The 17,939-nt window shown below is 39.4% G+C and overlaps 1 protein-coding gene across 1 annotated transcript in view; it reads left to right on the top strand.

Annotated features, from left to right (window-relative positions):
- Positions 1-17,939, top strand: part of cntnap2a (contactin associated protein 2a) — a 412,697-nt gene that overhangs the window by 252,759 nt on the left and 141,999 nt on the right. The window contains exons 11-14 of the mRNA XM_037694005.1: positions 6,684-6,846; positions 10,600-10,706; positions 15,121-15,240; positions 16,097-16,212. Coding sequence (XP_037549933.1) covers positions 6,684-6,846; positions 10,600-10,706; positions 15,121-15,240; positions 16,097-16,212 — 506 coding nt within the window. The remainder of the gene's footprint in view (positions 1-6,683; positions 6,847-10,599; positions 10,707-15,120; positions 15,241-16,096; positions 16,213-17,939) is intronic.

Here is a 17,939-nt window from a genome sequence, read left to right on the forward strand (position 1 = left end):
ATATATATATATATATATAATTTCATAGCCTTTTTATTTTTGGCTTTTTCGTTACTTTATACTCAGGAGGCAGAACAGATGGACTTTCGAACAAAAAGCAAACGTGCCCAAAGAAAAGGTCAATAAGTCATGCTCTTTCATCTCCAGACACCGAGGACAATTGGACACAGTAATGAGTGAGGGCTGAGATGCTGCTACTTGAACCCTTCTGGTATTTGATAGTGAAGAGTAAAAGAAAAAAAAAATCATAGTATTCAGTATTTATTAGTTCAGCTATCTAATTTTTCTTAAAAATCTTATTTCAGAAATCCTATTTTACTTTTTTTTATAACAAACTCTTTCAGACTTAAAGATGAATATTAGGAGCAGCATGGTGGTTTACAAGTTAGCACCATTGCTTCAAAGCAAATAGGTCAAGTGTGAGGCTTTTCAAAGTCAAGACACATATTTCACTGATCTGAGACTGTTCCCAAAATCAAATATTTTTATTTACATTTTAACTGAACTTTGAACTTTTGAGACCAACAAACTGTACAGTTTTTTTTACGCAGACAGTTTTTGAAAATCACAACTACTTTTATGCGCACATCTTGCAAAACTAAACTGTACAGCATACGATACTGCCCACGTCATCACTCACCTCTGCCTGTTCTGTTTTTTACTCACTTTAACAGCTGCTCCCACGTTTATAGATTTTGTGAGTACACTTTAAAAAAAAGACAAAATGATTTTGACCTGATTTGTAATAAACGTCACTGATGTTGTGGTTTTTAGACCTGGTCATAATTTCTCCTGAGCTCCTGTTCAGGCTTGACAGAACCTGCTCTTTTGGAGAATATTGAAAACTGGTTCGGGGCTCCCACAACCACTATAACTATTTGGAAAGAAAATCTGTGGCACAAAGTTTTGGAACATGTTCAAATTGAAGCAACAAAGCTGCACGCCTCTGCAACTCATGCAAGGCATTTGAAGACCTCACAAACTTCAAGACATTCTGGAGGGTCCCTGGTAATTGCCGTTCACCAACTAGTCACATTCCAGTGAGATATTAGCTTAAAGATTGACCTTAAACGGGACAAAATCATGTTCGGAAACTAAATAATGTTTTTTGTTCTAAAATATGTCTTTCCTTCATGGTGACATGCTCTTATTTAGAAGTATTCATAGGTTTTAAAGTACAGTTTTAGGAAGTTACTTTGGACAGCAGTATCTACACATTAAAGGTTTGTTGGTGCTAGCTGTTGCTCTCTTACAGGCAGGCAGGTGAGAGGGACCGTTGAAAGGAGGGCCGAGGATTCCAGGTAGGTTAGGTCCAGGTTTGAGCAGTGCAGGTGGGGCGTGGAGGCAAGGGGTTGGATGGTGGCAGAGCAGCTGAAGGAGATCCACAAAGGAGGCATAGTAACTTACAGGTAGGTACAGGAGACAATGATTCATAGAAGGCAACAAGGGACCCAGGACTGGAGGCTCAGGAACCATGTTCTATAAGAATGGGAGGAAAACACAAGGTATCACTTAAATCTGAGATTTACCACAAGGAGATCGATAGCACAGATACCAGTAGGTAAGTAATGCTCCAGCAGGGAAGGGAGCTCTTCTGCAGCCTCTTATACTCCTGGAGCTTGTTAGTGGAATGATCCCCAGCTGCTGCTTGTTGGCGCCACCCTGGACTCAGGAACCTGCAAGAAGAGTTAGAACCCTACAGTATGTGTGCCTCAAGTTGACCTCGACAGAGTAGAGGTAGGGCATCCGATTTGGGATCAGAAAGGTGCGGTTTGACTCCCAGCCATTCCCACACGTCGTGGTGTCTCTGAGCAAGACACCTAATCAATACCTGCTCCCTGGGTGCTTACATAGCTGCCCACTGCTCCACCTGGGTGTATCGCATGCATCATGGGTTGAATGCAAAAAAATAATTTTATCATTGTATGAGAACATACAATGATGACAATCCCAGATTTTCCATCATCCATTCATTCATTGTCTATTATCCTCTTCTCCTTTTTGGGTCATGAGAAACTGGTGTCTATCTCCAACAGTCTCTGTGGGAGAGTTGGTCTACATCCTGGATAGGTCGCAAGTCCATATCAGGGACACATAGTGATAAACAAGATAATTATTTCACACTCTCACCCACACCAAGGGACTATTTAGAGTTATCAATCAGTCTAACATGCATGTTTTTAGTCTGTGGAAGAAAACTGGAGTACCTGGAGAAAACCCACGCAGCACAAAGAGAACATGCAAACTCCACCCAGAAAGGAGAGGCAACCATGCAACCTTCTCACAGGGAGATGACGGCTCCAGCTGCTGCCCTGCCTCATATTGTTCTTAATGAAATTACTAGAGTACAGTAATGTTTCTTTATGCACACTTAAATATATTTGTTTAACAGAAATTCTTGGGGGACTCAAAGTACTTTCTCCAATTCTTTGTACAGCTCAGGGAAACTGTAAACGATGAAATTAAAACATTTGGCCAATCAAAAGGTACATGTTATGCTTCAGTGCATTTTCTAGTTTTGTTTGAAACTACATACTGTTTTTGACAAGTGTATTCTTTTTTTCTCTCCTCTGGAAATATTGTAAATTCTCAATTTAAGAAAATGTGCGTGGAGATTCACAGCAGAGCATTTTGGCAGATTTCCATTCTGCCTCGTCTGAAATTGTTTCCGTATACGCGTTGCGGACTGAATTGTGCCCAGGAAAATGAGGGTGGGTGTTGTTCCTCCAGTGTGTATTGTCCAAAGAAGCTCTCTGAACACAACAGGGAGGCTGCAAAAAGTGCCAGAAGGACTGTGGGGGATTATTGTTGTTGCTTCAAATACAGATAGGAATTTTAGGTTGTGTAAGCAACAAATTAAAACCATAGAACTGAGTGTTGAGGGAAAATGTTCAGCTCGTTTGGTGAGACTTTAGCTGATAAAGGTTCCTTGAGAAATATAAATGTTTCTCTTGTTTGGTTTACTGGTAGGAAAGCATAATGTAAAAAATGTATCATTTTTTTAAACATGCTGGACAAAGTAGCATTGTTTGGGCCCATTTTGCTGCATCTGAGCCAGGATTTTGTACCATAATGTATGGATTGAATGCAACAATAAACCTGAATTATACCAGGAAACTGTAATAATTGATTAATGGTTGTTTTATTTTTTTTAATTACTCTTGAATGACGTGTTTTCTTCATGATGTGCAGAACAGATTAGCCTGAAGGGTTTATAAATAATGCACAGTGTTCCTCACTTATTACTTTGGATATTTTGCCTCCTAAATAATTTAACAAAATGGTATATTGATTGACTCAGAAACCGAAATTAAAGTTTCATATTGTCTTGCCCCTCGAGTTTGTTTTGTTTAGTAAACATGTGTAAAAGTAGAACATTTTATTTTAAAGATTGTTCCGTATTTTGGGAGACTTGTTCTAAAACATGCAAGATCTGAAAGGTTCCTAATGGTTTACTGTATTTAAAGTCAGGAAACAAACAAGTAGTGGCTTGAGTAAAGCAGCAGATCAACAAATGCCTGTCTTCTTTTGTGTCTTGTAACAATGTACATCCATCCACCCACAGGTTCACGCTTTGCACTTTGTATTCTGCCAAATTTGCAGGACTGAGTCCTTTGTTTTCTTAAGCTGTCAACAGGATGCAAAATGCTGGCAGCCGGCTGAAGTCTGCACTGTTTCACATCTTCCCTTTCCATGTGTCCTTTCTTCTGTTTCTTCTGTTTGTTTCCCATTCTTCTGAAAAAACAAAAGGCAGGTGAAAAGACAGATGGCAAGGAAAAAAGGAAATATTATAGCAACTAAATGAAAATTGGAAAATATGAAGAAACATATGAATCCAGCAGAGTAACATCAACACTTTACTGTTCTATTATTGTATTTGTTGTGGGTCAGCCAGCCATAAACACTTTAATAATGTCCACACACACAGTGCATATGGCCCCTACAATAAGCCTCTTGATGCTTTGGCCTTGAGGCTGATGAGTGGGCTGCAGAGTATGACAGTTTATAACATCACAATGATGGAGTTGTCATTGAGCCTCTGTGTTTTATGACTTACCTTAATGCTCAGGGTAGAGATTAAGTTCTGGGTTCTCAACTCCAATTTAAGATGCACCTCGTTCTCATATACTGTTCGGCACACTGCTGCATAATGACATGTTTGTGCATTAATGACATGTTTGTGCATGTAGAGTTTACACCAGTTATCATACGTTCACAGACTATTTTGTGTCCAAGATGGTTTATGTCCACAAACACATAAAAGTCAATAAGCATGCAGTCCTGGCCTCGTTCCACTATCCGGTCAAGGCACAAAGGTCTTTGTGGATGGGCCATTGACTTCTGGATCTCATAAAGGTACAATATATAGGGGGAAACATATGTCCCCTGGTCTATTGCAGGCTTAGCACTTTCACTAAGGCTGGTATACCTTGTGAATAAGCTTTTAAACCAGAAAGCAGATGAAGGTTGATTGTTGTGAGGAAGTGGCAGTTAAAAGCTTCTGAACTGGTCTGTCGTTCCTTGTCAAGGATGAGGTTATGTTTTATGTCTGTCCCACCAAAGGTCCTCTTCTCCACTGTTTTCTTCCCATTCTTTGTTCAAACAAGAACTGCACTGTTCTTTCACAGCATTTTTTTCCCAAGGTTCAGTTGGTTTTCATGTCTCTGCATTTGGCAGTCATCAGCCACTTTATTAGATCCACTTCTTCTATTGCTTAATACAAATAGCTAATCAGCCAATCACAAGGCAGAGACTCATTATATTTTTGCATCTATAGGTGGTGAAGTTGACTTTCTGAAGTTTGAACCAAGGATCAGAATAGAGAGTGAAGGGGATCTAAGTAAACTTTGGATGTGGAGTGGTTGTTGGTGCCAGACAGGCTAGTCTGAGTATTTCAAAAAGCAGAATCTACTGGGATTTTCAAGCACAACCATGTTTGATGTTTACTGAGAATAACACACACACACACACACGAAAAATCCAGTAAGTGACAGTTGTGTGGAAGAAAACACCTTATTGTCAGAGATCAGGGGACAGACTGGGTTGAGATGATATAAAGGCAACAATAGGTCAAACAGCAAATAGTCACTTGTTCAAACCAAGGTCTGCAGAATACCATTTCTGAACGTACAAAATGTCCAACCTTGGAGCAAATGGGCTACAGCAGCAGAAGACCACATCAGGTGCCATTCCTGTCAGCTAAGAAGAAACTGCGCGTGCAGTTCACACATGCTCACCCAACTTGAACACTTAAGAGAATGGTAAACATTGGTGGGTCTGAGTCTGGATTCATTGCACTCCAATTGCCTCCAGAGTCACCATATCTCAATCCAATTTTTCCTCACTCGCTCTCGTTTGAGGCGAACGCATTCTCTTCCCTCTCCTGTTCTCCTGTTTTTTTGCTCTGTCTGGGTATCGGAGCTTCTAATTTACACATCTTCTGAAACTAAAATATTGTTATAGATCTGATCAGCTGGACTTTCAACGCAATCAACAAAATATTTTCAACAAAGTGACAGGGTACTGGAGAGCCCTCATGTCCTGCTGAGAATCTCAGGAGGATGCTGAAGACATACACAACTGGATTTATGATAACAGGTTTCCTGCTTTTTGGATTTGGCTGGTTCCTGGTCTCTCAGCATACAAGAAGACAGCTGCAGCTAATTTGGCCCTCATCAGGCTGCCTGTTTTGTGAAGGTTTGGTTTGTGCTTTAAGGACTCAAAATCAGCTGATTTACGAGCTAAACCATAAGATGGAAGTAATTTGTGAGACTTTGGGACTCGCCAGCATGTTGGAAACAACCTTAGAGGGGCTTGTAAGCACGGACCAGTAGAATGCACCCTAATTTGGTCATTTTGGATCTTGAAAGTACCAGCAGTATTCAAGGATGACAAGTAAAAAACATTCTACCTGAAGAAAATCAACAATTGTGGCTTATCTGAATCTGACTCCCTCGGTTGGCCTCGAAAACAGACCGACATATCAATTTCTCCTGGGAAATGTGTAAACTAAAGAAAAGCTTTGTCAATTGCAACCCCCACCCCCCACGAGAACTTCTGTAGAGGCTTATCAGAACTGTGCTGGCTGACCAGCATTTTATCAGGACAATGGACAATCTGGAAGTGCTTCATGGACCACCTTGCCGTCAAATGCATATGTAACATGTTCATAAATGTGCTGCTGGCAGAGTTTTTTGATGTCTTAAATTGTGTCCTGATAGGACAAGGTGTGAAGAGATATGTTTTGTAATACCACTATCCTCTCCTCATGGCTTTTTCCCCTTTTCTAACTGAAAAATTTATTCTGAAAAGGATAAGAGACCGCACTATCATAGCAGCAGCTACGTGCACTTTGCCCATCTTTTGGACGACTGTACGAACATATTCTCACTGTTTCTTGGTACAATGATAATAAAGCTTATTCTGATTCTCCTTCAATTGAGTACTTTTGCGATGTGAAGAAATTAGAAATTTGAAGCATGGATGTGCATCTAAGAAATCTGCAGCGACTTTAAGGTGCTATCAGGACAATAAAAATCAACGCCCAATGGAAGTTTCTTTGTTACCAAAGAATCAGAGAAACCCTGAATAGAAAGGTGTATCTAATACAGTGGCTTGTAAGTGTAAATGTATACAATAATGCTTCATGCTGTGCTGTTGTTTGTTTCTTCTTTTGGTTCCAGGGTACTTTCTGCTGACACCATTTCCACCTTCACAGCGTTCATTCCAGGGGTGCATGCAGGCAGTTCTGGTGGATGATCAACCTGCTGATTTGCATGCAGTGGAGAAAGGCATTGTGGGAGCCTTTGAGAATGTCAGCCTGGACATGTGTGCAATTATAGACAGGTAAAATTGATAACTGCTACAGGTTCACACTTCCACCCCCTGACACATAAAGAAAAGCTATCATAAATCAAGTTAACTGGAGAGTCGTATAGTAAACAAAACTGTTATGTAAAATGTCTTTGAATTCTTATCCTGAGACTTATTACTCAAGATTCTTTTTGTTGTCTGTGCGATCGCAAATGAATTGTGTTTGTGTGTGCCTTGTTTAGTGTGCCTGTCACACTGATAAATGGATATTTATGAGGAGGCCTCATGGTGTAACGGAATATGTATAAATGCAACATTATTTTTATTTTCAACTGGAAACGCGGAGCAACCGCCCCCTCCCCTCACTCCTTTAGAAAACAATCTTGTCTTAATCAGGCATCAAAAATTCGTCACACAGTTTACTATTTCCCTGGCAAGCAGAACTTGGCAAGAGCTGGAGATTCTGCACATGTCCCAGTGCTGGCTCACTGGCAGCATGCATTAAAACTTGTTGACATTTCAATTTATTTCCTTGTCATAAACTAGACAAACATGTTGGGATGAGTTTGCAGTACATGAAATCCTCTACACTTTTAGAAAATTTGAGTTGTTTGTCATGAAACAAAAGCTTTTAAAGGAAAATGTTCATACACTTATACCATGCCTAACCTCATCAACTGAAGGCAGTTCATGTGGGGGTTTGAGGGTGTTCGTTTAGATTTTTTTTATTATATATATATATATATATAAAACATCAATATATCAAGGCAGGCAGAAAAACCTGCTGCTCACTTCAGATCAGTTTCTGCAAAAATCTATCTGGTTCATTGAGGAGTTAAGAACTCAAAATGAGACAACTAATACAATTAGATGCATTTAAATAAATCAATTTATATAATTATCTGCAAGACTGCTTTTATCAGCTGTTTCAAAGGCGAATAGGTGATAATGTTTTTGCCTGTGTGTGTGCATTTCTTAATTTGTATGTTAGCAAAATATTGCATACAGTTGACAAATTGTAAACTAACTCTCTTCATGTACATCTACAATTGATTGTTTTTGAGACATTTACATGCAAAATGGCTGCCACAGCTAAGTGACCTTGAACTTTACAAAACGGCCATAATGCAGTAAATTTTACAGATTTTGACATAAAACACGTAGTACAATACGTAGTACATGTTGTACTATATATTCATTATATTTAATATCGTGATATCAATTTCATAATGTTCAATATTGTGAATATCAATATATATATAAATATATTGTGAATATTCAATATGTGATAATAAATGATATATGATAATAAATTCATGATAATAAATATTATCATGGAATATTATTTCTTGACATTGCATGAATTTGCACAAATCTTTATTTTCAAAGTTTGACCAAATGTGCTACCACATTATTTTGCATCATAAAATCGTAGTCTAAAACTGACAAGAAAGGCAAAGAGCGCTATGCATTCTTTCAAAGAACGCTCACACTTTTATTTTTTTTTGTTTTTATAATCTATGGTTGTCTATTGGACTAAGTAGGTTTGTTGAAATCACCTGCTGAGCTTCTGTTGTTCCATTACGATATGACGTTGTATAAAAATGTTATTTTTCCAGATTGCTGGGTTGTAACATTGCTCCTATCTGCTGGCTGTAGACCACTTTTTTCCCTTTTTATTACACAGTTTTGTGAGCATCCTAAAATTTCCAGGCTCCTTTCCAGGTTGCCATATTGCTCACTTCTGTTACTTCAGATGTTGCGTATCAGCTCTGCAGTACTTGAGGTGGGCCTTGTTCTGCCAGGGAAGATGAATGGATGCAGTGTTACCATCTACCTAATCAGAATGTCTTTGAAGGCGGTTCAATAGCCCTGTCTGACCTCCTTTTGATCAATGCCGTTCCGCTGTGGGATTCTGTTTAGGCTGAGAAGTTGGAAAACACACTCGCACAGATCCTCAGACACAGCTCTATGCAGGCGCTCAGAATAATGCGCATGTGATTTTCCACAATGTGGCCATAACTGTGATACAACACAAGCAATGGGACATAAAACCATACACACCCTACATGTGCTGCAATCTCTCCATAGATTTTCTTTCTTCTTGTACAAAGCCCTTAGCTGTTTGTATGGTTCAGTGCCCCCAGCTTGCTAAGAATAATGTCTGGAGATTGTCGGGCCTTGTCAATTGCAACCCATTGTGAGAGCACAATGACATTTTATCTAGACTTCTTAGCCTGCTGAAGTTGTTCCGTATTGTGTAAAGCAGGGACGATGTGGTTGTTTACAGCAGCTTATAGACAGTTTCGTACATACCATGAAAAATGATCAGTTTTATTTTAGATTCATCACTAAAGGACAAGTCTCCATAGTGATAATCTTGTATGGCCACAAAGCTGAATGCCTCCATACTATATGACTTCCTCATTCCCAACACGGCTGCAGAAGTTAGTATTTTCAAAGGAACCCTGCAGCTCTTACGAGTCGGTGTTTGTTTTTCTTCCAACTGACTTCCCTCACCCACGTTACTTTGATTCATTTCAAAAGCAAACTTAGGTTTTCTAATTGCATAACTTGTGCATGAGCCTGTGGATTCGTTCAAGTTAATAAAACGACATAACCTTCACATGAGTTCAGCATTCTTTAATGGAATGCATATCCCTAGCCTCCGTTGTTGTCAGAGTTTTAAATCAAGATCATTTCATAATGAGAAGGGACAGAGTAAATTAAATTCATCATCTCATACAGTACTGTGAGATTTTGCAAAAGCTGTTAGCGCTGACATTGTGTCAAGTATAATACTCATCGACTACCAAATCAAGTTTATCTTTAGAAAAGACTGAATTAAGCCCAATCTTGTCAATTGTAAATGAACTGTATTTATATAGCGCCCAATTTGTGCCCTCATTTACCCATATATATATATATATATATATATATATATATATATATATATATATACATATTAATAAAAAAAATCCTAATATTAGATTGCACCAAATTTAGTATACATGATAAAAAGATTAAAAGAATAAAGAATAAAATCTGCCAAGTGGTTCAGGAGATAGCTTGCAAACTAACCAACTTGGTTGATTTAATTAAGGGTGACTTGCAGCTTTCCTAATTTGAATGTACTCAATAAAATTATGTTTTAATTGTATCTTTTTTTCTTCTTCTTAAATTTCTGGTCATCCACATTTGAATCGGTTTAATTTGAGCTCTTAAACTCTGTAGCATCTGTACATTCTGTACGCAGAATCAGTGAAACAATTAGACACTGAATTAAGTAACATATATTCATCATTTCTTATAAGAATATTGATGCTCCTGCAGGTCAATCCAACACGGCTTTACAAATAATTTTACACTAAACCTCAGTGTACATTCAACAAAACCAGTGCCAGATTATTTTTTTTCAAGCAGATATTTTATTTTTGCACTCATTTATACTGCACCCACACACATTCGAGTTGTGCAGTGTTCTGATCCAGCGTTTCACACAAAGTAAATGATACTTTTACAATTTATTTGTGTCTAACATATCACGTACATGTCTGTGGCCTTTTAACATTTGCCTTGTTTTTGTCTGTGATAACATTTTACAACTTACAGCCATATAAAGATAGTTAATTTTAACTTACAATCAGACAAATTGGACTTCTGCAGCCTGGTAGTATCATTTTTGTTGCTGCTGTTGGTTTATTTCTCACATATGCTAAAAAAAAACAATTATTTCTGAGATAACGTGCCCCCTGTGGATGTTTCTGAGTCCTGTCTTCTCTCCAGGTGTATGCCCAATCATTGTGAGCATGGGGGTCACTGTAAACAGACGTGGGACAGTTTCAGTTGCTCCTGTGAAGGAACGGGATACAACGGAGCCACCTGCCACACTTGTGAGTATGTGAATGCAAAATAAATCATTTGTTTTACTTGTCTCCTTTTGCTTTTCTTTCTCACCCCGTCTGCGTGGTTAGAATGTGTTCCTCGTGTGCATGCTTACGACTTGGCTTTGCTCCATTTGACTTTCAAAGATTAAGCCGCTTTGCAATTCTCAGCACAGAGGCAGATGAACTTTTGAAGTGCTCCAATGCCAAAAGAGTCCAACTGCACCGTGTTTTGTTCTCTTCAGGGGAAAAAGAAGAAGAATCAGACTTGCAAAGCACCAGCACACAGAACCAGAGCGTTCTTCAGGCTTAAAATTTAGAAAATGTCATTCTTCATGAAACACAAGCTCCAATTTAAAAAAAAAAAATCCTATTATTAGATTGCACCAAATTTAGTATAAATTCTAAAAAGATTATCAAAACATACATATACAGTTTATTTTGTTCATTTTTTGCAATCGAACTTCAAATTGACAATTGATTTGAGCTGTTTTAACCATTAATCCATAAAAAGGTTTGAATGGGAAGCATGCTTTATGATTTTTGGTATTCATAACTTTTATACTTTATGAATTCTTTAACTTTGTTTTTAAGCTTAATGCTATATTATTATGCTACTTTTAGCTACTTTGTTGTTCTTGCTCATTTTAGTGTTTATTTACAGTTTGGGTATTTTTTTTCCTATAGCTACATTTTTGTTATTTAGGGTTTGTTCATGTTATGTGGGATGTTGATGTGGAAGTGGGAGTGCATCAAGGATCAGCTCTGAGCCCCTTCTTGTTTGCTCTAGTGATGGACCCACTAACAGATGAGATCAGTCAGGAATCCCCGTGGACGATGATGTTTGCAGATGACATTGTGTTCTGTGGTGAGAACAGGGAACAGGTGGAAGAGAACTTGGAGAGGTGGAGGTATGCACTTGAAAGAAGAGGAATGAAAGTCAGTCGTAGTAAGACAGAGTCCATGTGTGTGAATGAGAGGGAGGAGGTGGAACAGTGAGGCTACAAGGAGCAGAGGTCACAAAGGTGGAGGACTTCAAAGACTTGGGGTCCACTGTCCAGGAACATGGGGAGTGTGGTGAAGCGGTGAAGAAGAGAGTCCAGGCAGGATGGAGTGGATGGAGGAACGTTTCAGCAAAGGTCAAAGGAAAAAGTTTACAAGACAGTGGTGAGACCAGCTATGTTGTATGGTCTGGAGACGGAGACATGGACAAAAAGACAGGAGACAGAACTGGAAGTGGCAGAAATGGATATATTGTCAGAGGTACAGCACAGGTTGAACAACTGGGAGATAATGTTAGAGGCCAGACTGAGATGGTTTGGACATGTCCACAGGAGGGACAGTGATTTAGACATGTCCAGAGGAGGGACAGTGGTTTGGACATGTCCAGAGGAGGGACAGTGGGCATATTGACAGAAGGATGTTGGAAATGCAGCTGCCAGGAAAAAGACAAAGAGGAGAGATATGGATGCAGTTAGAGAGGACATGAAGGTAGTTGGAGTGAGGACAGAGGACAGAGAGAGATGGAGGATGACTCGCTGTGGAGACCACTGAAGAGGGAAAATCCAAAAGAAGAAGAAGAAGATCGTTTTGTTCATTTAAACGTGCTATGGATTTAGCTTATTTCAAATGTTTTGCTAATGTGCGCTTGTAGATATGGCTTGGTTAATTTTAGCTTTCAGCCACTGTTTTGCTGATTCTGCGCTGCTTGTTTTTATTTAACCATACCACTTTATTTATAAAAGCACTTAAAACAGCAGTAAGGTCAACCAAAAAACGTGAGTAAATTATTCTTCCACAACTTTGAGCAAAGTAAGAGAGCACTGAGCATTCACGCTGCATTTTTACAAACAGCTTTTTCTCTAGTAAAATACTTCAGCTCTGACTTTATTCAGCTTTAAAGTGCCAAAATGCAACACGTGAAGTTATGTTCAAGAAAAGAAAGCCTGTTATTGGACATTGGAATCAACTTTTTGATGGTAACTGTTGCGTATCCACTATAAAGTGAAAAAATAAAAAATAAAAGTTAGTGAACAATGGGGTTTTTTTTCTTTAAACTATATGAAGCACTGATTTATTACGTCCCACTCAAAGCAGAATGGGTTGTCTGGTTTGAGATTACAAAGTTATTTACAAAATCTGACGCCCAGCCAGTAACGTGGGTTTGGAGAACGGATGAGTAATCCTCTTCCCTTCCCTCAAAGCAGCTACTCAGGCATGGGACTGTGAGCAGCGGCCCCGATGGAGCTGGTTCTGGGCCAGTAGATGGCTGTGGGTGTTTCATCTGCAGCTGGGAAACAGATATTGTATTAAAATGTCATGTATTTAGAGCTGTCCAGCATAAAGAGCGAAGACAATAATAGAACAAAAAACTGATTCATAATTATAGTTAGTCAGGAAATGGTGTTATTTAAAGGTTGGATGGAAATTTAGGAAGAGTTTAGAGCTCCTTCATTAAGTAAAGCGATAGTGTGGTACTTGCTTAAGCTTTTAGGAGGTCAGCTGATAAAATCCATCCATTATCTTTACCCGCTTCTTCCATTTTGGGTCACGGGGGTCGCCGGTGCCCATGTCCAGCAATCACTGTGCGAGAGGCGGGGTACACCCTGGACGGGTCGCAAGTCCATCACAGGGACACATGGAGACAAACGAGACAAACAACCATTCACTCTCTCACTCACACCTAGGGACAATTTAGAATTACCAATCAGCCTAACATGCATGTTTTTGGTCTGTGGGAGGAAACCGGAGCACCCGGAGAAAACCCACGCATGCACGGAGAGAACATGCAAACTCCACCCAGAAAGGCCCCTGGACCGGGGTTTGAACCAGGGACCTGCTCGCTGAGAGGCAGCAGCTCTACCAGTTGCGCCACCGTGCTGCCCAGCTGATAAAATATGTTTTTTATTCTCTCTGTATGCAAACCATATTTACAAATGGTTTGTTCATTGATGTGATTTTTATGTGTTATCTGTAATCAAGTCAAGGATCTAAAGTTATTTGACCTGAACAAAGTCATTTCTGTGGAAAAAAAAAAAGAAGAGCTTTATGTATTCTCAGATCTGACAGACCTTAGGTTATGAGACAATAGATGTATATTTATTTAAAATATTTGCTTTCATTTGTAAGTGTTTAAACCCTCGGATTAGACGACAACAACCTTAAAAAGTTGGTTGATCTTTAAGAAATAGCTCAGCACGACCACTTCTGGTCATCTCTGCAAGAAATCTCCTGGATGAACAGAGCAATTTTACAGACGAAATCATCAATTTTCTTCTAGTCAGGAAGGAAAATGAAACTGTTAAGAACAACGAAAGTGAAAAGACAGACGGTGCACATTAATAGAGACAATAATAAAGACATCCTAAGCAAACAAAATGGAGTTTCTAAACTCTCATTCCTTTTTAAATTAAATTCTTCTTTAAATCCTGTTTAGGTTTTTCTTTGTATAGATCAGCTCAAAGCTGGCATTATTATGGTGGTTATTAATAAGTTAGTCCAGACACTACTTCTTAACAAACACTAGATGATGGAAATTCCTCCAACCGATGAGAGACAGGATTGGCAGGTGGGGGTGGCTGCTGCGTTCAACCATCCATTCATCGGTTTTCTGCCAGATATCTGGTTGAGTTCGGGTGTCAACAGGTCAAGAAGGGAAACCAAGATGCCCTCCTCTCTCCAGTGACCCTCTCTAGCTGATTCAGGTGGATCCCAGGCAAGAAAAGATACGTAATCATTCCAGTAAATTCTTGGTCTTCCCAAGAATCTTACCTTAGTGGGACCTCCACAGAGAAGCACCCAGGAGGCATCCTAATCTGATGCCTGAACCACCTCCGCTGACTCCTTTTCCTGTGGAGGAACAGTGGCTCTACTCCAAGCTTCCCCTGAATGATGGAACTACTCGCCTTATCTTTAAGGCTTACCTGGCCGCCCCACAGAAGAAGGCGATGTCTGCCACTTGTCTCCTGGATCTTGTTCTTTCTATCCTGATCCGTACCTCATGAATGGAGACGAGGGTTGGAATGAAGATGGACCAGTAAGTCTAAAGCTTTACTTTTCAGCTCAGCTCCTTCTTCGCAGCAGACCAGAGACTTTTTTTAGAGGAGCTGATTCTCGTCCCAGTCACCTCACACTCAACTGAGAACCACCCCAGAACACGCTGATCATGATTAAATATGCAACACCACATCATCTGCAAAAAGCACGCCCTCCTCTCCACTATTAACAACTGCATTTGAATATTTTTAACAGTGTTCCTCAACAGGACATACTCTGGGAGTGTTAAAATAAGACTTATATCATAGAGGTAAATAATTTAGGCATCACTCTGCTGTAGAACCTTATTACTGACATGCTGTCTTGGTTTTTATTGCGAACCTTTGGATCTAATATTTGACGTTTTCTCTTTTTTGCTTTGCTGCAGCCAACTATGAGCCCTCATGTGAGGCCTATAAGCATTTGGGTCGGTCTTCTGACACCTACTGGATTGACCCCGACAGCAGTGGACCTCTCGGCCCCTTCAGAGTGAACTGTAAGATGACAGGTGGGCGCTGAAGTGTCTCTTATCACTGCTCTGTCTTTCTGTAAGTCTGCATGTATCTCTCTACCTTCCTTACTCTCCCTGGCCCTGGTGACCTGCAAAGAAGGAAAACTCCACAGCCCTTCTCTTTCTTAACCTCAAACAGCACCATGCTTAACCTGCTACCTGGGGGTTTCCATGGCAACGCACACAGTTAATAGCTTTTAAGGAGCAGCCGGTGCAGACGCTTGGAGAAACACACCAACACAGACAGCAGAAACATATACGAAATGAAGCTGTTGTGTGAATCTAAAAGTGCTTCCAATGACCCTCTTAGCAAATGGCAACCCACTTGCACACTTATAGACACACACATGAACGCACACACACTGGAGTAAGTAGATGGTGTGGAACAGCAGAGCATGCAGGCGGAGCAGAGGCAACACTTTTTGATGAAATGCCACCGCACCCCACTGGCTAGCCCTTAGTCACGCTGAATAGCACACTCACACACACCTTGGAAATGTGGACTTGTTGAGGTTTTCTTTTTCTCACACACATACACACCTCAGAGACCTGCAGTACGGACTCGTACATTCCTTGCAAATGAGCAGCACAGTGCCTGAGTGGCTGGTCCATACCTTGGCAACTCACAAGTGTCTATTTACCTCTCAGAACTCCAAGCGATTGCTTTGATCACAAAGACAACACATGATTTCCATGACAGCTGAGCTGCTGTGCTCATGTAAATTAACCGTGTTTACCATCTGTAATTTATAGACTTTTAAATTAAGCATTGAGCACCAGGTTGGGATGTTGGTTTCTCTTCAAATGCCATAGCTTATGCGTTTATTCTGTTTCTCCATTTGCGTTTTTGTAGAAGACGAAGTGTGGATGACAGTTGTGAACAACCTGCCACCCAGAACTTTAATCACCGGCTCTAGCAAAGAGAAGCGCACCGTCCTGCAGGTCAACTACAGCGCCTCCATGGACCAGGTATATTTTATACACCTGCACTTGTTTTGCCACATAAAACATTTGGCTAACACTATACACTAAGGTACACAAAATTTGCTTAACTACTAAGGAACTACTAAGGAACTACTAAGAAATGAATCAGGAACAAATCAGAAGCTAATGGGTAGTTAACCAGTACTTACTGGGGAACACACAGCCAAGCCTTATTAGGGGACTACTGGTTTGTTACCACATAAACAGAGGAGAAATTCTCCATGTTGGTTCTGAATAAACCCTGCACCAGTGAGGTCATAGCTCCTAATTGTCATAAACCTGTTTCTTAGTGATTACTGATTTTATTGGATTTTCTCTTTTGTAGACCTATTGATGAAATAATGTTGTACTGGTGTCATCTTAACCATGTCTGATTATCACTTACTGAGTACCAAATCATTGCCTGGCTATTAGTTTGTTCACTGATGTAGTGAAGCATCATACCAAGTACTTATTGAGTAATTAATCATTACTTAATCACAACCTGTCCATTAACTACTGGTTTGTTCCAGTGGTAACAAACCAGTAATCCCCTAATAAGGCTTAGCTGTGTGTTCTACAGTAACTACTGGTTAACTATCCATTAGCTCCTGATTAATTTCTCTTTGGTTTCCTTGGTAACTACCCATTAGTTTTTGATTAGGTCCTCTTCATTTACAAGGTAACTAACCAGTACTCCCCTAATAAGGCTTGGCTGTATACCCCAGTAAGTACTGGTTAACTACCCATTAGCTCCTCATTTGTTCCTGATTCGTCCCTGAAGTGTTCCCTAGTAGTTAATCAAATTTTGTGTACCTTATTGTAAACTGTTACCAACATTTGAATTGATTCAGGTTGACATCTTAGTCAAAGTTAAGTTAAAAATTACTGTTTGTTAAAATTCATGAACTGTGATGTCATATGGGTAAAAAAAGGTGTAGATTTTATTTTTCTATCTGTCATTTTCTGCTTTATCCAGCTTATTATTATATTTGTGTCTTAGAATGAAAATGAAGAAGGGTGTTTTTAATTTTGTGTAACGTAGAATAGAAAGTTACCAAATATAGTTATACTAAACTATATTATATCATAATTTTTAGCTTTTAAATGATTAAATACTTAATTCTTTTAACTAATACTATGTAGTTTCTGACTGTAGCTCCATTTTCTCAGTGGTGCTGCCTGCTAGGCTGAACAAACGTCTTTGTCTCTCAGGCTCCAGAAATAGTCTTGGATTCCTACATTTAACCCAAAGTGGACAATGCAGCCACAACTTATAAATATTTAACAACTGTGTACACAAAATAAAAGATGTCAGTTATATAACCCTGAACGTGCTTGCTATCTATACCTTTGTTACTTATTCACGTCTGAGCTTTGTTATATACGCACAAGCGTTATCTGTCAGGATCGTTTAAGTCACTCGATTAAGAATTAGTTTTGTGCTTTGAAAGAAATAACAAAATCAAACTGCTGAATGTCTTCAGTGCTTTTGTACTTTGCACCTTTTACCGTTGTGATGCTTTTTTCACCTGCAGACTTCAAAGGAAGTAGATGAGAATACGATGCTACATAACTAAAAGAACAATGCCATATTTATCATAGAAAGACCTTCATTGTTATCTTTCAAAACCTTTTAAATTCAAGAGATAAAAAATGCAAAGAGCTTAATGTATTCAACCTTCAGTAATCAGCAGAGCAGGGGAGAATGTGCACTGATCCATATTGAGCCT

Source organism: Nematolebias whitei, chromosome 20, assembly GCF_014905685.2.
Source record: "Nematolebias whitei isolate Nwh7 chromosome 20, NemWhi1, whole genome shotgun sequence".
Classification (NCBI taxonomy): domain Eukaryota; kingdom Metazoa; phylum Chordata; class Actinopteri; order Cyprinodontiformes; family Rivulidae; genus Nematolebias; species Nematolebias whitei.